Here is a 22,518-nt window from a genome sequence, read left to right as displayed (position 1 = left end):
TGTCCATGACGTTGCCTGCTTGGGTACTGCAAACCCCATCCCCCCTCTCCCTGCATCTCCCTTTCCTACCACAACCCATGCGGTGATCACAGAGAGATGTCGTAAATTCCTGAGAATCTCCTCACCACAAACAGTATTAGACAGAGGGTAAACTTTCAGGACAAAGGAATTCTCTTCCACCTCACAGAACTTGAGGTACGAACATATTTCATATTCTGCAAAAAGTATAAAGATCAGTAGAAGAGTCCAGCTATTAACATGTCCATTTGTCCCATGTGAGAAACTCAGGAGAGGACTGTGGGACTACATTACCATACCGCTGTTTTATAATAACCTCAGATTATGAGGTTTACATCTGTTTGTTGTATAAAATGAATGAGTGAGTATGATACTGTTTGTTATAATTGGTGTAATATGATTTTGGACTGTTTAATTAAGAAAAGACAAATACCTTTTTTATTGAACTAAATCCAAGGACGCCCTGAGCCCAGTATGGGTCAGAGACATGGGACCACCCCTCTCTGCTATCTGAATAAAAGCCAACTTTAGGAAATTACCAGGAGGCCATGTTTCTCTCAATCACGAGAAGGACAAAGGTTTGAGAACAGACTGCTGAATCTTTTAACCATCCCAACGTGGTTAAACTCTTATACCAATAAGAACAAGTTTTGATATTGATTACTAGTCTGCAGCTAGGAATTCTGTATCATTGAACGCCGAAGAAAGACAACGCCGAAAACATATCATTCTTTAACGAATGTCCATCTGAACAATACACAACCGAGACAGAACTTCTCTCCAACGACACACACAACTGGACGTAACTATATATATATATGATTGCAATTGTTCCGAGATGAGTGAGCGTTCATGTGTAAGGATTAGCATGTCAATGTTATATAGAAGTGTGAAGGCTGATAGGTGTCGCGCGGCGGTCCTCAGTGAATCGTCGCCGCGAGCATTAGCTGCGGTGGCTTACGTCGTGTTATATGGACCTCTGTAGTGAATTCTTAGTCGACCCTTGTGTCTCTTCTCCAGCGCCTCTATGAGGCGGGGCAGAGTGACGTCGTCATGGGGGTCCGTGATCTCGCTGGCAGGCAGAGGGGGAAGGTTCTGGAGCAGTTGGTGCATCACTGACTGGGTGGATTCTAGACCCAGAGGGGGAAACAGAACACAGTTCAGAACTAAAACACATTGGATAAGACCGTGGCACCTAGCGACCCATCATTCACCCCACTATCAGATAACATACTCCTACGAGAAACAAAACGTAGTGTCTTCAGCAAGTGTTCACACCTGGACTTAGTTGGATTCGACAGTTTGATCATTGAGATATTAAAGACGTGATAGATCAGACACATAGTATATTAAGGAGTGGAAGAGACTGGGTCTCTGTAGAAAGACAGATAGCTGTGGAATGTGTTGGGTGGACAAGAGGAGAGCAACGTGTTGATACAGGGGAGACAGATGGACATCTGTGGATTAGGTGAAGGAGGGGTTGAGGTCAGGAGGTGAGGACAGGTCACCTGAAGGGAGTAATACGGGTTTGGGATCTTGTTACTCTTTTCCTGTTAAACCATAAGAAGGATTGGAGAGAAGGAGAAGTTTCTTAAGTGGGATATAAATATCTGGATGGGACACATGTTGTGTTGTCTGAATTACAGCTGTACAGAACCTTTGGGAATAATTAAACTTGGTTAAAGCTTCTCTAGTGTCYGTGGGTTATTTACTATGAAAAATAAGAACCTAAACAACTTCTAACACATTGTTGTTACAGCCTGAATTGCCACTGGCCCACACACAATACTCCATAATGTCAAAGTAGAATAATGTTTTCCCCCCAAAATAATGTCTTGAGTCAATAAGTATTCAACCCCTTTGTTATGTGAAGCCTTAAGTTCTAGAGTAAATATGTGCTTAACAAGTCACATAAGTGTCATGGATTCACTCTGTGTGCAAAAATAGTATTTAAGATGATTTCTGAATGACTACCTMATCTCTGTAGCCCACACATACAATTATCTGTAAGGTCCCTCAGCCGAGCAGGGATCATCTTAACCAAAGATTACTACAAAACAGAGCAAGGGAGGTTTTCCAATGCCTTACAAAGGGCACCTATTGGTAGATGGGTAAAAAAAAAAAAAAAAGCAGACATTGAATATCCATTTGAGCACGAAGTTATTAATTACATTTTGGATCAGGTAGCAATACACCCAGTCACTACAAAATACAGGCGTCCTTCAGGCGTCCTTCCTAAACTCAGTTGCCGGAGAGAAGGAAACCATGAGGCCAATGGTTAAAAAAGTTACAGAGTTTAGTGGTACGTGACAGGAGGAAACTGAGGATGGATCAACAACATTGTAGTTCTCCCACAATACTAACCTAAATGACAGAGTGAAAAGGAATCCTGTACAGAAAAAAACATTTCAAAACATGCATCCTGTTTGCATCAGAGGACTAAAGTAACACTGAAAAAATGTTGGCAAAGAAATTCACTTTTTGTCTGAATACAAAGTGTTGTTTGGGGCAAATCCAATACAACACATTACTGAGTCACTCTCCATATTTCTACAGCATAGTTGTGGCTGGCATCATGTTTGGGTCATGCTTGTAATAATTAAGGACTGGGAGAGTTCAGGAAGAAAATAAACAGTATTGAGCTAACCACAGGCAAAATCCTGGAGGAAACCTGGTTCCGTCTGCTTTCCAACAGACACTGGGAGATTAATTCACCTTTCAGCAGGAAATAACCTAAAACACAAGGTCAATAACACTGGGAGTTGCTAACAAGAATGAAACAGTTCTGTTTCCTGAGTGGCCAAGTTGAAAATTTATGGTAAGACTTGAAAATGGTTGTCTAGCAATGATCAACAACCAATTTGACAGAGTAATTATCATTTTGAAAATAATAAATGGGCAAATATTGTACAATCCAGGTGTGGAAAGTCTGAGAACTGACCCAGAAAGACTCACAGCTCTGAGACTGTACCCAGAAAGACTCACATCTCTCAGAGACTGACCCCAGAAAGACTCAAAGCTCTGAGACTGACCCAGAAAGACTCAAAGCTCTGAGACTGACCCAGAAAGACTCTCAAAGCTCTTGAGACTGACCCAGAAAGACTCAAAGCTCTGGACTGACCAGAAAGACTCAAAGCTCTGAGACTGACCCAGAAAGACTAAAGCTCTCGAGACTGACCAGAAAGACTCAAAGCTCTGAGACTGACCCAGAAAGATCAAAGCTCTGAGACTGACCCAGAAAGACTCAAACCTGAGACTGACAGAAAGACTCAAAGCTCTAGACTGACCGCGAAAGCCTCAGTGAGACTGAACTGAGAAAAGATCAAGTCTGAAGACTACCAGAAAGCTCTCAACAGCTCTGAGACTGACCCAGAAAAGACTCAAAGCTCTGAGACTGACCCAGAAAGACTCACAATCTGAGACTGACCAGAAAGACTCACATAGCTCTGAGACTGACCCAGAAAGACTCAACTATGAGACTACCCAGAAAGACTCAAAGCTCTGAGACTGCCAGAAAGACTCAAGCTCTGAGACTGACCCAGAAAGACTCAAAGCTCTGAGACTTACCCAGAAAGACTCACAGCTTGAGACTTACCAGAAAAGACTCACTCTCTCAGAGACTGGACCCAGAAAAGACTCAAAGCTCTGAGACTTACCCAGAAAGACTCAAATCACTGCAAAGTGTGTCTCCTAACATGTACTAGATCCGGAGGTTGTGAATACGTATGTAAATTAAGATAGCTGTTATTTTATTGTACAATCCTTTCTAAAAACATGTTTTCACTTCGTCATTATGTGGGTAGTGTGTGTAGACGGTGAGAAAAACAATTTAATCATTTTGAATTAGGCTGTAACAAACGTAGAAGATAAGTAAGGGGTTGAATCTTTGAAGTCTCTGTATACCGTCAATGTGCCGTAGAGTGACTGAATAAAAGTTCTGGCAGTGCATGATTAAATATTATTACTCAAAGTTGCACAGCCACTCTCTATCGCGTTGTTTGACAGGACCTCCTGTTCCCCAGGCGTGCGACAACTCGTCTTTGAAGGTTGGTTTTTCTGCCGCGCCCAGCAGCTAAGCCACGATGGGCCTGTCACGGGCCTGGCTACCTTCACCTCGGGTCAACCTCAGCAAAAGGCATCACAGGCTACAGAACAACACAGATGCAGCCAGATCCCAGCTGCAGAAACAGACAAGATCAGCTAAGAAACGACACAGATCCCCAGCTCAGAAACAGACACAGATCCCCCAGCTACAGAAACAGACACAGATCCCAGCTACAGAAACAGACACAGATCCCCAGCTACAGAAACACAGATCCACGAAAAGACCAGATCCCCAGCTTACAGAACAGACACAGATCCAGCTACAGAAAGACACAGATCCCAGCTACAGAAACAGACACAGATCCCGCAAGCAACATCACAAGAAACGACACAGATCCCGCAAGCTAAGAAACAGACACAGATCCCCAGCTACAGAACAGACACAGATCCCAGCTACAGAACAGACACAGATCCAGCTACAGAAACAGACACAGATCCCAGCTACAGAAACGACACAGATCCCAGCTACAGAAACAGACAGATCCCCAGCTACAGAAACAGACAGATCCCCAGCTACAGAAACAGACAGTCCCAGCTACGAAACTGACAGATCAGCTACAGAAACAGACAGATCCAGCTACGAACCAGATCACCAATGGACCGATGTGGCTCAGTAAGTAAAAGCATGGAGCTCACAAAGCCAAGATTGTGGGTTCAATCAGTCAGTCATTTTGGCACCATAGAAGAATGTCAGACAAAGACACATACATTCCTGAACACAACACCTAAACAGTGGGAGAATTATTCCAGGTAGGGGATAATGGACTCACCATGGTTTCTTCGTAGTCGTCGGCTTTAGGATTGACACATACAACCATCCGTACTTTACCCTCCCCGTCGAAGTAGTTCTTGAACAAGTGAGTCACCTTGGAGTCACGGTATGGAACCATCTGGAAGAGAAAGATTTACATTAGGCCTGTTCACAGTGCCTTGTTCTTAGCCCCAGGCTAGACTGTCTCTGGGCTGGATTAGCATGTAGTCACACGTTGTTAACCCCGGGCTAAACTTTAGCCCAGTCCTAAGGATTCACACAGACCAACAACCTCTCTGACACGCGACCAATGCTACTATAAGCAATACGACACGTATTAACACACAGCTTCCAGCCTAGCATTGGATTTCCAACAGTTATGGTTTGTATAAACCTKGCTGTCCGCCTGACCTCGGAAAACCATGTTTCCCTTTAGAAATTCAACCTGGCCTGTACAGAGAATGCTGTGTAATTGGATCTGGCCTGTACAGAGAATGCTGTGTATGTAATTGGATATGGCTGTACAGAGAATGCTTGTTATTGGATCTGGCCTGTACAGAGAATGCTGGTGTAATTGGATCTGGCCTGTACAGAGAATGCTGTGTAATTGGATCTGGCCTGTACAGAGAATGCGTGTAATTGGATCTGGCCTGTACAGAGAATGCTGTGTTATTTGGATATGGCCTGTACAGAGAATGCTGTGTTATTGGATATGGCCTGTACAGAGAATGCTGTGTTATTGGATCTGCCTGTACAGAGGAATGCTGTGTTATTGGATCTGGCCTGTACAGAGATGCTGTGAAATTGGATCTGGCCTGTACAGGAATGCTGTGTACGTTTCCTGATCCAGGAAATAACATAGAACATTATCATGGATATATCAAAGTAAATAAAAAGCTATGAAACTAGACAAATGAGTTTGCTCATAAAGATCCTATTAAATTACTAGCTGAATTCCTAATTCAATGCATATGCCGCCCTTCCAACTGTAGACATGTGTAGCTTCATACGTTAGCCACTAACCTGCATAGCAACCATTTTATTAGCCACTAAATGCATAGCAACCATTTTTGTTAGCCACTAACCTGCATAGCAACCATTTGTTAGCCACTAACCTGCATAGCAACCATTTGTTGTAGCCACTAACCTGCATAGCAACCATTTTTGTTAGCCACTAACCTGCATAGCAAACCATTTTTGTTAGCCCTAACCTGCATAGTGTCATGACGTTGCCTGCTTGGGTACTGCAAACCCCATCCCCTCTCCCTGCATCTCCCTTTCCTACCACAACCCATGCGTGATCACAGAGAGATGTCGTAAATTCCTGAGAATCTCCTCCCACAAAACAGTATTAGACAGAGGGTAAACTTTCAGGACAAAGGAATTCTCTTCCACCTCACAGAACTTGAGGTACGAACATATTCATATTCCTGCAAAAGTATAAAGATCAGTAGAAGAGTCAGCTATTAAACATGTCCATTTGTCCCCATGTGAGAAAACCAGGAGAGACTGTGGGACTACATTACCATACCGCTGTTTAATATAATAACCTCAGATATGAGGTTTACATCTGTTTGTTGTATAAAATGAATGAGTGAGTATGATACTGTTTGTATATTGTGTAATATGATTTGGACTGTTTAATTAGAAAAAGACAATACCTTTTTCATTTGAACTAAATCCAAGGACGCCTGAGCCCAGTATGGGTCAGAGACCATGGGACCACCCTCTCTGCTATCTGAATAAAAGCCAACTTTAGGAAATTACCAGGAGGCCATGTTTCTCTCAATCCACGAGAGGACAAAGGTTTGAGAACAGACTGCTGAATCTTTTAACATCCCACGTGGTTTAAACTCTTATACCAATAAGAACAAGTTTTGATATTGATTACTAGTCTGCAGCTAGGAATTCTGTATCATTGAACGCGAAGTAAAGACAACCGCCGAAACAATCATTCTTTAACGAATGTCCATCTGAACAATACACAACCGAGACAGAACTTCTCTCCAACGACACACACACACTGGACGTAACTATATATATATTGATTGCAATTGTTCCCGAATGAGTGAGCGTTCATGTGTAAGGATTAGCATGTCAATTGTTATAATTATGGACTCTGTTAGTGAATTCTTAGTCGAACGCAACTTTCCTTTTGTCTAAAAGCCGCCATGCCGGTTTAGCCCACTAGGGCATATTCCTTCCACCATTTCAATGTAACTATTTTAAGTTTGTTTGTTATGCATTTCTGTGAATTAATTAGTTAGTAATAAATAAATGATTTAAGACAATTGATGTATGGATGACTCTCAGTGTGAAGACTGGTTGCGTGCAGATCAGCGATTTACGACGTTTGGAATGAGACTGACGAAAGGTAGAATAAATACAAAATTGAATTAGAAGACCATGATCAGAATAAGAAAATATCGGAAAGGTTATATTGGGAAATAATAACCTTGTAATCTAATAACTTTCCTGGTGCCCTCGAATTCATAGTTAATTAGTTACGCTATTACTCAAGTTGGTCGCGTAATCCCTAATTATAGGAATCTATGATAAAAACTAGTCAGTCTTCAATTTAACGATAGCCAAAGACACGACATATATGGTGCCCCCTGTGAGGATCTAAGAATAGAATTAGTTTCTGCTGGTAATTCCAAATATCAATTGTGCAAACAGAAATTGTACAAACAGACTGCTTTCTATAAAAATTGGTTGCGTGTGTATTCCTATTTGAAGAGGCTACATTGCGCCTCTGGTAGCGGTCTTTTAGCGTCAGAGCAGAGGAGTGGTAAATTCCAGATTTAGTACGTTAGGCCAAAACGGTACTATTTCTGTCGGTCAATATTAACTTTTAGAGCCAATAAGGTTAGAAATTAGAAGATATTCGTTCGGTGACCGAGCCGAAGTATTTGTCTGCCCTACCACACTGTGGAATGACTACAGGCATAGCTATATTTATGTACCGGTGTCGCTCCGGTCAACATAACGCTAGCAAAGTAGGCCGAATGGTTTAACGTGAGACGTCACAATAAACCCTACTCTCTCCATTTTGAGAGGGAACCCTATCCTACCCTTCGTGGCTTAGAACGTGATATTTCTGAACAACATAGGGGTAAGCACGAGGTGGGAAATCACGAGGTGCAAGCTAACATAGAGGGAATCTTTTTTCACGTTCTGTGCTGTTTAAAATCCTCCGCTCGCGCGACGGAAGTCCCGCCCTTTGTACTTCCGTTTGATTTCAGCATTTCGCATCCTGGTGGTAAAAGAACCGCAAGTACATCCCTTAAAAGAGGTGGCGAAACCCAACCGTGGATCACGTTAAATAATCCAGCAATCTCAATTGTTTGGTCTCATTCAATTATTTATTTAAATTGTCGGACATACCTTTCTAGGTTCTTCAATTAAATGAGACATCTTAAAAATTGCACCAATTTGTAAGTCGCTCTGGATAAGAGCGTCTGCTAAATGACTTAAATGTAAAGTAAATGTTCTCATATTAACCTAGATTAGCACTTCTCAGGTTAATTAAAGTTTAATTCACAAATTGCCTATACAGTTTGATTTATCATTAAATTGATCAATCAGTAAAATTTGGGTTTTTTCAAAAGCCAGTCAGTAATCCACTATTGACAGAAGCCCCGCCCCAGCGGGAATCCCATGTGGTTTCGGCCTTAGGGGGAAGTGTACCACAGGTGTTGAATGTTCCAAACATTTGGTCTACTGTTAACTTATGATATTCAATCAACAGAGATTGTATGGATTATCGTCTCATTCAATTTAATAAGTTAAATTGTTGAACATAATTTGAATGTTCTTCCAATCAAATGAGACACTTTTTAAACTTATTCATAACCTAGATAAGCCAACTCTATGTTAATTCAGTTTTAATTACCCAGATAGCCTACACGGTAGGATTAATCATTGCATTGATTATTAATTCAATTTGCTTTTGCAAATTCATTCACGTCCAACTTCCACAGTACTGTCCATACTGATAGCTCATTAACGTCATAAATAGATTAAACTTGTCTTTTGCAGCTTCCAATATATTCCAAACCAAATTTAGGAAAATTAGGAAAAATTTTTCCTTTCAAAATGTTCTAATAATGTGCAAGCCATCAGAGGGGGTAATCCCACCCGCCCGCTAATTAGTGAACCTCCACCCGCAAATGTATTGATCTCTGACCCAGCAGCGATACCAACACTAATTATGCCCTTAGTGGAAAAGCAGACAGCACTTTCCAAAATCAACCATCAGGCGCAAGCCTCGTAAATGTTCCTCCAGTCTAGCCCTGATGTCTTGCCACCGAGATGGCATCTGTCCAACACCGCAGTGCACAGCTGAAGCACGAGCAGGTTGATGGCAGACATGGAGGACAGGTGGAGAGAACCAGGAAACTAATGACAAATGCAGAAAATGGAAAAATTCTGCTAGCTTGGAGCTTGCGCTTGAAAACTGAACAATTAAATAAAATTGCAAAAACGTATGACGATGAACAGCACAAGCTCTTCAACAAAATCGTTTTTCTACAGGAACAAAATCAAATGCTACAGGAACAACTGATTTAGCCAAAACTAAATACGATGATGTCCACGCCAAACTAGATAAATCTGAAGAGTTATCTACAAACAGGAGCGCTCAACTTGATAACATGCATGCAGTTATGTGAACGTTACTCAAAATAACACGGTTCTAATCAAAACGCTTGCAGACAAAGACGATCAGTTAATGAACATAATGTCAAAGTTGGATGACAAATCAGCAGAACTCATGAAGTCGCTGACCAACATGAATGATGAGGAGAACTCAGGTGATGAGATGGAAATATTGATTTCTAAGCAAGCAGCGGAAATCTCATCACTGAATCTCTCGCTCCGTACTCGAGACCTCTATTTGCAACCATGACAGTAAGTTTGAGACCGAAAGGAGCAAGTGTGACCACTCACGTGTCCAAAATCAAGTACTCTAAGCGCTCAAGTGGACTCTGCAATGCAGCAGAATACCACCCTTAGGTAGCCATCTGGATGAAGTCCAGAATGGTCACGCTCTACAGCCGGACTACCAATCCAAGCAACCGAGCTCTGTACTCACAGGAGTAAAGACGATAAGTTTCAGACCTTGCCTCCCTCATGTGTCCCTCAGTCTTCTCCTCTTGGCCATTCGGCCACTGAGTAATATTGCACCTCTGGCCAACAACAACAAGCTTGGGCTTCTTCTCTTGGCCTTTCGGCCCCAATCTCTCCACAGGATGAAGCCAACCCTCTCCGCCCGCTTGGCGCGGAATACCTTGACAAACTCGTCAAGTATTTCCCACCTTTGACCCCGTTCCAGGTCAGCCAAAGGATACTGAGACGTTCCTAACTGACATAGAGGACCGGTTGGATGGCTACCCGAACGCTACAGCCTTTCTGACAGGGTTTACCTGTTAAGCGAACGTCAAATAGACACGTGACAAGGTTCATTCGTCTACAACAGCAACACGTGCTAAATGACTACGCTAAACTTGCCACAGCTTATGAAAGTAGAATTCAGTGGTTCTGCGACTCGCAAACACAATAGCTCACTGGCTAACACCGTTAAACAAGCTCGGAACGAACACCCACAAGCTTACTATCATAGGGCTTCGTTCAGCTTACTTTGGCCTATTCACTGAAACAAGGCATTGAAGACCTGTTACCTTTTAAAACAAATGTTCCTGTCGAACATGATCCTACCTTCATTACCTACTTGGGCCCTGCCGCCCACGTTGGCTTGCCTATCTTACAACTCAGAGAGCTTGCAAGCACAGCTTTTGAGCATCAAAAGTTCACAACGCTAAGGAGCCCTGACACTCGGTTTTGAAGTGCCAGGACAACTCACTTCCAGCTAGAGGTGCATTATCAGGATATTGGAGCGTTGAGAGATGACGCACAACAACAGTTTCTACCACGGAACCATGATTCCAATAAACTCCGCGGTCAAATAACTGTAAAGTACGTCGCAATCACATGACTACCGCTACAATCGACCTGTTCGCTACGTTCCTGCACCCAACCCACACAAAGCTGTCAGAGCACAAGGGTAACAAAGGGTTGAAGGACAATCAAAACGTAGACCAATTTCCCCAGAAGTTTCCACTACGGAAGAACTAAAGCGAGAACAATTGAGAAAAGGGTAAAAGTAAGTCACAAGGACTAGACGGGGAATTACCGGACACCAGGTCCGCAGGAATTAACACCCTTAGCAAGGACGTTAAAGTCAAATTTCTCCCGCTCTCATTCAAGACCCTATCCAGGGCCCGCTTGATCAAGAAACAAGCCCCCGGGCTTTGTCTATAGACTCTGATACACAGGTTGCGAAGAAAAAGGTCAAACGCTTCGTTAAAGCCAAGCCCACTCAAAATCGTAAAAGTCAATCTGTTCCACCTTGAACAGAAATGGCACAACACGTCGTTGCGAAAGACCACTCCACTTTGTGGGGAATATGTCCACTAACCACGAGATCTAAACGGCATACCTGGAAACAGTCCTGGAGGACTGCTTAAACGTTCATGCGCTAATTGATTCGGGTTGCGACAATATCATCATCTCTCAAACATTGTTTGATGAGCTAAAAAGGGCTTTGAAGCCAAACTAAACGTTGGTTAAAAGTAGAACGATGCGACACTACACTTCGAGGGTCACTCAGACTACCTCGCCTCTCACATTTGAGAGTCATGCTGAAACTACACTTCAAGGACGTATCGCCTCACCCGGTGTTCGTTACCAGTCTCGAAACCGTACCCTGCTACTTGGAGCAGATTTGATGGATCGGTTACTCCCATTGATGGATTGGAAAACCAACCAGGTATGTCACAAGGCCACTGCCTTCTCCACTGACCACACTGTCTTCCCCTAACGCTAGCTGCAACGCAGTCAGTCACGAGGATATCTGTCAAAAGCACCCCTTCGGAAAAAGACGTTTAAAAACTCTTGGGGCAGAATACCGATCAAAGAGATATTACAATATCTCGACACATTCCATCAGCCAACCTGATTGACCATTCTTTTTCATGATTTCAGCCAGCTGTCTCTGTTAATAAGCAACTTCCCTCCTCCGTGCAGTCGTGGCAATACGGTAGTTGAGAGAATCCTCTTGCCCTCAGACATTTCCGCAAGTTACTGCGGCCGTCTCAGCAAGAAAAACATCGATCGCAGAGTATACTCTGCTTCCGATGATACACCTTCCGCTTTGTTGGGGACTGTCAACCCTTACAATGACACTAATGGCGTCAGTCCAGCAACTGACCCGATGATTCCCACTGGTGAAACACTTTGCGAATATCACAGGACCGATATCCTCGGTCTCAGTTCGCAGGTACTGCAGAGGTTGCCACACGCGGTGGGGACTGACATGCCTCGACAGCCACTGAGCGTTTTGAAGCACAAACACCAGGAGATTTGGTTGAAAGGTTACAGCCATTCTCATAACAACGCGGCGCTGACAACTCGTACATCGGGTCCGATCTTTTTCATTTGCGCATCGGACACAACACACCCGCTGGTGGGGGGGTCCCGAGACACAAAGGGGGGGAATAGTAGCCAGACCCTGATGAGCCTCATCGAGGCCGTGGGGGGGTCAAGACTATGGACAACACCGTACGAGGCCGCCAGAGCATAAATCAAATCTAGTTGTAAACTCCTCTATGAGAACATTGAGGAGCAGACAGGCCCTAGACGGGATTATCTTAGAGCACATCTAAAATAGTACTGAGGTGTACCACACTGGTCGTAAAGGAAGTCCAGTGGACTTGTCACCTCCAAAACAAATGGCAATAATAATCATTCCTTGCCATGCGTAGGTTCAACTACAATACACTAGTAAAATGCTCCAATCATGTGTTCCGGTATTATAATATTTTAAAATAAATCGGTAGGATAAACTGGTCCCTGAGCACCAGCCAATACCAGCAACATCAGTTCTAACTACAATCAGTAAGAAGGTTAGAGGACCTAACCAATCAAATTACCCTTGACAATAGCGACATAGGAGTCACTCAGAGTGCAACACAGGGAAGGGAATCTCCAGTGCACTCTCCAATGGTTAACACACATGCACTAATAAATAGAATCCTTCATTCAGGAGGAAAATTATTTACAATCAACAACCATGATCACACCACGCACGACGGGTCTAATACTTAAAGAGTACTTCCGTCGTAGGTCAGCTCCTCCGTGGATTAACATAGCTTATGAAATAACTTCATACCTATACCACTACAATAGTGGAAGACACAGTGACTTAGTAAAAAATACTACAGACTCCCTCGACACCAATTCTGACTGACCCTCAGGCATTGACCTGGAAATTACCTGACTACGTCAGACTCATTCTGAACAAGTTTGTAATCTGCCAGGATACTTGGTTTTTCTTCCCTTGACATGCGCGCTTGTTTAAGCATAACGCACAGCACAACGGAACATCCAATTAGATTTATGCTAGGATCACTTAAGGGTCCAAGCAAAATACCAGCCTTAGTAAAGTTGAACATTTACTTCTAGGCCTTTGTCTTCTACAGCACTCACCAGTTTTCTTCCAGAAGTCCATAGGTCATCCCTGTAGACTGCCCAAAACTAGTTGCCTTACAGCTGTAAAGTTATCATATAGTTATCACTTAGGATAGTGCCTAAGCAACACCCAAGTAGGAAACCCTAGATATGGCGTTAAGGACAATGCCATGATAGTCATTTTGCAGAACATTGGACGTTATTAGAATACAGTCCAATGAGATATTTTGTGTGAGAACTATATTTTGTATATTTTTGTTTGGTTTATGCTTTCATTCCTTTTCGGTTCAGTTCTTTGACATTTAGGAAGTGATAGAGCCATAACAACTTCCCATACAACATTCACTTAGTGCCACAACGCCGCTCATTGGGGAATGAATGTAATTATATATATATTTCATGAGTGTGTGTGCGTTGTTACATCTGCCTAAGTTACTGCTCAGACTTCCAGTCTGGACGACAACCAGACGACGGGTCCGGAACGGCGACCCCAAATCCGGACACCCACGGGCCCATCCTTGTGGGCAGCATGCCCGCTGGTAGAGACCTACCAAGGTAAACACCAAGGGGGACCACAACGGCGATCACCAACCAGGACATCTCCTGGCCTCCCTGGGGTACTTTGCAGTCCAGGGAACCTACCAAGGTACATCACTAGAAGGGACCTCACGGCGATCACCAACCGGACATCAACGCCATCCTTGTGGTGGACTGCTCCGCTTTCAGAGAAGCCTGCCAAGTTCACCACCAGAGGGGACTGCAACGATGATCTACAAGCAGGACACCACGTGTTCATGATTTTATGTTGATTTGTAACTGTGCAGGACAAACAAGATCCAAACCACCAGGGGGGTATGTCATGACGTTGCCTGCTTGGGTACTGCAAACCCATCCCCCTCTCCCTGCATCTCCCTTTCCTACCACAACCCATGCGGTGATCACAGAGAGATGTCGTAAATTCCTGAGAATCTCCTCACACAAAACAGTATTAGACAGAGGGTAAACTTTCAGGACAAAGGAATTCTCTTCCACCTCAACAGAACTTGAGGTACGAACATATTTCATATTCCTGCAAAAGTATAAAGATCAGTGAAGAGTCCAGCTATAACATGTCCATTTGTCCCATCGTGAGAAACTCAGGAGAGACTGTGGGACTACATTACCAATACCGCTGTTTATATAATAACTCCAGATATGAGGTTTACATCTGTTTGTTGTATAAAATGAATGAGTGAGTATGATACTGTTTGTATAATGTGTGTAATATGATTTTGGACTGTTTAATTAAGAAAAAAGACAAATACCTTTTTTCATTTGAACTAAATCCAAGGACCGCCCTGAGCCCAGTATGGGTCAGAGAACCATGGGACCACCCCTCTCTGCTATCGAATAAAAGCCAACTTTTAAGGAAATTACAGGAGGCCATGTTTCTCTCAATCACGAGAGGAAAAGGTTTGAGAACAGACTGCTGAATCTTTACCATCCCACGTGGTTAAACTCTTATACCAATAAGAACAAGTTTTGATATTGATTACTAGTCTGCAGCTAGGAAATTCTGTATCACTTAACGCGAAGAAAGACAACGCCGAAACAATCATTCTTTAACGAATGTCCATCTGAACAATAACACAACGAGACAGAACTTCTCTCCAACGACACACACACTGGACGTAACTATATATATATTGATTGCAATTGTTCCCGAATGAGTGAGCGTTCATGTGTAAGGATTAGCATGTCAATTGTTATATTATGGACTCTGTAGTGAATTCTTAGTCGAACGCAACTTTCCCTTGTCTACAGCCGCCATGCCGGTTTAGCCCACTAGGGCATATTCCTTCACCATTTCATGTAACTATTTTTAAGTTTGTTTGTTTATGCATTTCTGTGAAATTAATTAGTTAGTAATAAATAAATGATTTAAGACAATTGATGTATGGATGACTCATAGTGAAGACTGGGTTCGTGCAGATCAGCGATTTACGACGTTTGGAATGAGACTGACGAAAGGTAGAATAAATAAAATTGAATTAAAACATTGATCAGATAAGAAAATATCGGAAAGGTTATATTGGAAATAATAACCTTGTAATCTAATAAACTTTCCTTGGTGCCTCGAATTTCATAAGTTTAATTAGTTACGCTATACTCAAGTGGTCGCGTAATCCCTAATTATAGGAATCTATGATAAAAACTAGTAAGTCTTCAATTTAAACGATAGCAAAAGACACGACAATAGCAAAATTTTGTTAGCCACTAACCTGCATAGCAACCATTTTTGTTAGCCACTAACCACGTTTCCATCCACAGTGTAACGTCATGACAGCTGTGATGGAAACTGGAACTTTCAGTACCATTTTATAAACGCCAAACAGATTTGTTCAACATGGTGGGACCTTTATTGTGTCTGGAAAATTAATTATGCGAGAAATGGCGGTGGAAATGCTTTTATGCATAAATATTGATATAATAACCATCTTATGGAAGTGAACTTGAGTCCTCCCCCTTTGATTTAGGAAAGCAGGCAGTTTATTAAGCTGCAGATGCAATAAGTGATAAACTTCACAGGGTGGTAAAAGTGCACGGTGGTGATCTTGATGCTCCTGTCCAATAAATATCGAGGGTCTTATTCTGGTGACATGACGACGGATGCTTGACTAATAAAAAATATCCTCACTCTTATCCATAATAAACTCATCATGTAGAATAGGCTACCAGCACGGTATCTGCCAGCTGTTAGCTAGAGAGCACATGTCAAGACCAGAGGAGACACATTTGCTATTTAATGCAACAGTTATGACTAAACAGTAGAGTTGAAAATGTGATGGAAACATATTGAACTTTACATCTTTATTTTGGTACATGAAAACAAACGTGAATAAGTACATTTTATGCACTACGCCATCACTGATTGATGAAGTCCATTTGGTGGGAAAATGTTCATATTTTCTTTATGCAGATTCTAGAAAAGTCACGAGAAAATCTGTCGCCTAATTGGATGGAAACACAGCTATAGCAACCAAAGTTTTTGCACAGATTAAAATATTTTTGGTTTTTGTCCTCGGATGAATTAGTATGAATTTAGCTACTTATCAACATGATGTGCAGAAGGTATTACAGGCATCACAAGCATATGATGATATAGCATGGCCTGTCTACTCTGCCAAATACAGACCCTATGATACAGCATGGCCTGTCTACTCTGCCAAATACAGACCCTATGATACAGCATGGCCGTCTACTCTGCCAAATACAGACCCTATGATACAGACATGGCCTGTCTACTCTGCCAAAATACAGACCCTATGATACAGCATGGCCTGTCTACTCTGTCAAATACAGGACCCTATGATACAGCATGGCCCGTCTACTCTGCCAAATACAGACCCTATGATACAGCATGGCCGTCTACTCTGGCCAAATACAGACCCTATGATACAGCATGCGCCGTCTACTCTGCCAAATACAGACCCTATGAACAGCATGGCCTGTCTACTCTGCCAAAATACAGACCCTATGATACAGCATGGCCTGTCTACTCTGCCAAATACAGACCCTATGATGCAGCATGGCCTGTCTACTCTGCCAAATACAGACCCTATGATGCAGCATGGCCTGTTTACTCTGCCAATACAGACCCTATGATGCAAGCATGGCCTGTCTACTCTGCCAAATACAGACCCTATGATACAGCATGGCCTGTCTACTCTGCCAAATACAGACCCTAGATACAGCTGGCCTGTCTACTCTGCCAAATACAGACCCTATGATACAGCATGGCCTGTCTACTCTGCCAAATACAGAACCTATGATACAGCATGGCCTGTCTACTCTGCCAAAATACAGACCCTATGATACAGCATGGCCAATTACAGAGCAGTACACTATTACTTGCCAGATAATGTGGTGCAGTACAGATGCATATCCCCAAATGTACCTAGTTGGTTCCACTGCCTACAGCCTCATATACACAACACAAGGGTAGTATGGAGTACATATATGGTCCAGAATGTATTACATGCAATCCGAACCTTGTTTGTGCCACACATTTGATTCTCCCGAAGCACTTCGATACACGTCCTCAAAGTCATGAGCGACTGGTTGATGTTACCTGCAATCAGAAATATACATTTGAACTGAAAAAGCAGAAAAGGAATATTTCCTGAAGAAAATGTGAGCTTTCTTCAGCAGCCCAAGTATAAACAATGTTTTCTAGTAGTGATATCATTTATACTCGGGGTTCTCCACAAAGAATTCCCTGTTTAATAAACAACTCAGGGTTCCCCAAAGAATTCCCTGTTTAATAACAACATTTATACTGTTATAAGATTCCCTGTTTAATAACAACATTTATACTCGGGGTTCCCCCAAAGAATTCCCTGTTTAATAACAACATTTATACTCGGGTTCTCCCAAAGAATTCCCTGTTTAATAACAACATTTATACTCAGGGTCTCCCCAAAGAATTCCCTGTTTAATAACAACATTTATACTCAGGGTTCTCCCCAAAGAATTCCTGTTTAATAACAACATTTATACTCAGGGTTCCCCAAAGAATAATCTCCTGTTTAATACAACATTTATACTCGGGTTCCCAAAGAATTCCCTGTTTAATAACAACATTTTATCTACTCAGGGTTCCACCCACAAAGAACTTCCTTGTTTAATAAAAATCTTATTATACTCAGGGTTCCCCCAAAGAATTCCCCTGTAATAACAAACATTTATACTCAGGGTTCTCCCCAAAGAATTCCCTGTTTAATAACAACCATTTATACTCGGGGTTCCCAAAGAATTCTCCTGTTTATATAACAACAATTACTATTACATCAGGGTTCCACCCCCAAAGAATTCCCTTGTTTTTATAACATATTTATACTAGGGGTTCCACAAAGAATTCCTCCTGTTTTAATAACAACATTTAATACTCAAGGTTTACCCCCCAAAGAATTTCCCTCTGTTTAAATAACAACATTTATACTCAGGGTTCCACCCCAAAGACATTCCCTGGTTTGAATAACATTTATACTCAGTTCCACAAGAATTGACCCTGTTTAATAACAACATTTTATTCTCACGGGTTCCCCAAAGAAATCCCCTGTTTAATAACAACATTTTACTACTGGACAGGGTATCACCTCCCAAAGAATGTCCTACTTTTACTCCAAATATACAAACACTTTCTTGTATACTCAAGGTTCCGCCCCTCCAAAGAATTCCCTGTTTAATAACAACATTTATACTCAGGGTTCCCCAAAGAATTCCCTGTTTAATAACAACATTTATACTCAGGGTTCTCCCCAAAGAATTCCCTTTAATACCATTGAAGGCTCCCTTTGTTTAATACCATTGAAGGCTCTAGATGACAGATGCAGGTGTTCAAAAGGACCTCCCCCCCCACAGTACCCAGAAGCCCCACCTTGTTAAAACATCCCGGGGAGAACACTGACATTGATGAATGGAAAGTGACTAGAACCCACCTGCTTCTCTGAGGCGGTTGCCCTCTGCCCGGGTCCTGCTCGTGCGCTCACTCCCCGCCAAGTCAACCAGGCACAGCTGACTGACGCTCACCTGGTTCTTATCCTGCRCACACAAAGTAAAACATTTATACATATTTACTCTTCAACTAGACAGTTATTTTTTACCACCGCTATAGTCGATGTCCACACCCCCACAGAAAACAAATTATCAAAATAAAAACAGAGAAATTAACATGTTTAGGCTAGAGATATGTCGATGTCAGCCTTTCACATCTGCGGTGGAAGGTGGCAAAGCAGTGTTTGGCAAGACCAGGAGACATCCMGAAAATSGGTCTTCTCACGGARACGTGACGGGACTCGTCTGAAGTCGGTACCACCGATCTGCCAACTTCCAGATAGCTAAATGATCCTATGTATGACCATCTTTTCAAATAAAATCCATAGGTCAGCGTAGCACGCACGAGAAATACAAAACCATACTGCAGAGGAGTGATCAGTGGACTCAGAGGAAACCATTCTTATCTCCTTCCCTTGGCTGTGCATGTTTCTAACAGAAGAGGAGTGATCAGTGGACTCAGAGGAAACCAKTCTTATCTCCTTCCCTTGGCTGTGCATGTTTCTAACAGAAGACAGCATCGGTGTCCCACACCAGTTACGACTGCTCACCTCCGACGCTCGGAAGAGCCCTTTGGGACCTACTTCCCGATCCGTTCGGCTCAGTTGACATGCCAGTAAGTGAAATCGAACAGCTGATCGAGCTGTCATGTGACCGACTGCTGCAGACAACACATTCCCGGGTCACTACGGAGGAGTTTTGGGTCCTGAATCAACACCCTGCCGTCTCCCTCTGAGCATTAATGCAGCGTTCAAAACCACTGGGATCCCAGACCTGGGAAATCTTAGACTTCCAACTCCATTAAACTCATGGCACACGTCGCCAGCTCATATCGGTGTGAAGCTGGATTCAGTGCTCTCAGCTCATATCGGTGTGAAGCTGGATTCAGTGCTCTCGTCTGCATTTAAACCAAACATCGATCCAGGTTGGATGTGACAGCAGAGATGAGGTGCCCACTGTCGACCACGCCCACAGACTTTGAGAGGTTCTGACACGACATGCATCAAGCCACACCCATCTCATTAGTGGTGGTGAGATAAGATACATTATGTAAGACTAGTTTGAAATTGACTATCATCATAGCCCCACATTAACAGTATGTGATGGTGAGTTGAGAAGACAAAAATACTGTTAATGTTTTTCAATTGACTGCTATAGCCCCAAATAAAAAAGTCAACATTGGCTGCTGTTAACATTTTTCCCCCACATGGTTGGGGTCACAAGAATTTTCCAATATCAAATTGGGGTCATGGGACAAGAGTTTGTGAATGCCTGATGTAAACATTAAAAGTGACCAGTGTCCAATGACTATGTACATAGTTTCCATTAGCCATAACAGCTGGCTTTTGGACGTTATTTATTTTTGCCAATAAATCAAATTGGCGACTGCCAATTGTTCGGATCGAAGGGAAAATAAATCCCATTGCAAAATAATGAATTTTAGCCTCTTCATTGGTTGAAATGCCAGTGGATGTAGAGCAACAGCCGCCGCCACGGCCCCAAAACAGCCGGCGCCACGGCCCCAAAACAACAGCCGGCGCCACGGCCCCAAAACAACAGCCGCCGCCACGGCCCCAAAACAACAGCCGCCGCCACGGCCCCAAAACAACAGCCGCCGCCACGGCCCCAAAACAACAGCCGCCGCNAAAACAACAGCCGCCGCCACGGCCCCAAAACAACAGCCGCCGCCACGGCCCCAAAACAACAGCCGCCGCCACGGCCCCAAAACAACAGCCGCCGCTACGGCCCCGAAACAGCCGCCGCTACGGCCCCAAAACAACAGCCGCCGCTACGGCCCCAAAACAACAGCCGCCGCTACGGCCCCGAAACAACAGCCGGCGCTACGGCCCCAAAACAACAGCCGCCGCTACGGCCCAAAACAGCTGTTTCTTGCTGCTGGTGTGAAACGTGCTTTCACAAGCCCACTCATTGTGCAACAATTCTAAAGGCAATTGTGTTTTTAAATAGCTACAATTTCTCTCGTAGCCTGCTGCTTTCTGCGCATTGCTACATTTATAATGTGAAGAAATAATAGGCTCATCAACATTTTATACTAAACGATCTGATGCTTGAGCCGGAATACTTTTAACGTTTTGGGATCTACCGCTCCACCACTGTCCTAGAGTCTGTTTGGAATTGGCCATTTCTTTCTCGCACAGAACGACAAGCTGACCAATAGAACAGGTCAGCTTTTGTACTATGGGGGATAGTAGATTGACACAGGCTAGTGATTTTGCTGTTCATTACTCGTCCTGTTGGCTGAGGAAAAGTAACATAGGACAGTTATTCAAACATAGTCGACGAGTGGGTTTCATGTTTGGGGAAGCAAATTTTCACCATAAAAATGCARCTTTATAATAAAAGTTTCCACGCATCCAAGCATTTTCAGAATCATGCAAGTTAGCCTACTATTCCTAATGTGATTATTARGTTGGTGTCATAATTTAGGCTGATAATATAATATTACTACTGCGGCATTTTACTATAAAATCGGCAATTTGCTCATACTTGACTATTTTTGTTCGCGAATGTAATACTCGCACTGTAGAGCCCTACAAATTGACCACCCAGCAACGTGATTGGTGAAATAGACATTCTTACGCGCCAATACCTAAATCTACCCGCATTTGGCAGGTGTTCATTTTATGCCCGGTACAGGGTGGTAGCTGGCTAGTAACAGTGACTAAAKTTCAGGGCAGGGTACTGGGCGGAGGCTGGCTAGTGGTGACTATTTAACAGTCTGATTGCCGTGGAACCGGTGGCCGAGGTGATTTGCCTTCCTGTGACACCGGGTGCTGTAGATGTCCTGGAGGGAGGGCAGGCAGTGTGCCTCCGGTGATGCATTGGGCTGACCACACCACCCTCTGGAAAGCCCTGCAGTTGCCATACCAGGCAGTGCATCTGTTGAAAAGGCGCTGCTGTGCCTTCACCAGACTGTGTGGATGGACCATTTCAGGTTGTCAGTGACATAAAGTAACATGAAGCTTTTCTCCTTCTCCACTGCAGCGCCGTCGATGTGGATGGGGGCGTGCTCCCTCTGCTGTGTCCTGAAGTCCACTCCTTCGTTTTGTTTGACGTTGAGAGGGAGATTATTTTCCTGCCACCACTCCACCAGGGCCTTCACCTCCTGTCCTCCCACAACATCCTCTACGCACTTCCTAATGAATCCAGTCACAGTGGTAACAACACCCTCTATACACTTCCTGATGAACCCAGTCACCGTGGGAACAACATCCTCTATCCACTTCCTGATGAACCCAGTCACAGTAGGAACAACATCCTCTATCCACTTCCTGATGAACCCAGTCACAGTAGGAACAACATCCTCTATCCACTTCCTGATGAACCCAGTCACAGGTCACAGTGGAACAACATTCTATCCACTTCCTGATGAACCCAGTCACCGTGGGAACAACATCCTCCATCCACTTCCTGATGAACCCAGTCACCGTAGGAACAACATCCTCCATCCACTTCCTGATGAACCCAGTCACAGTAGGAACAACATCAAGTCTCTCTCT

The 22,518-nt window shown here is 43.3% G+C and overlaps 1 protein-coding gene across 1 annotated transcript in view; it reads right to left on the bottom strand.

Moving 5' to 3' along the window:
- Positions 1-4,773: 4,773 nt before the first annotated feature.
- Positions 4,774-22,518, bottom strand: part of kif23 (kinesin family member 23) — a 45,907-nt gene continuing 28,162 nt past the window's right edge. The window contains 3 exon segments of the mRNA XM_024142355.2: positions 4,774-5,012; positions 17,434-17,513; positions 18,883-18,985. Coding sequence (XP_023998123.2) covers positions 4,848-5,012; positions 17,434-17,513; positions 18,883-18,985 — 348 coding nt within the window. The 3' untranslated portion in view covers positions 4,774-4,847.

Source organism: Salvelinus sp. IW2-2015, unplaced genomic scaffold (genome assembly GCF_002910315.2).
Source record: "Salvelinus sp. IW2-2015 unplaced genomic scaffold, ASM291031v2 Un_scaffold3099, whole genome shotgun sequence".
Taxonomy (NCBI): Eukaryota; Metazoa; Chordata; class Actinopteri; order Salmoniformes; family Salmonidae; genus Salvelinus; species Salvelinus sp. IW2-2015.
Note: the sequence above shows the minus strand (reverse complement) of the source record. Positions and strands in the feature narration are given on the sequence as shown.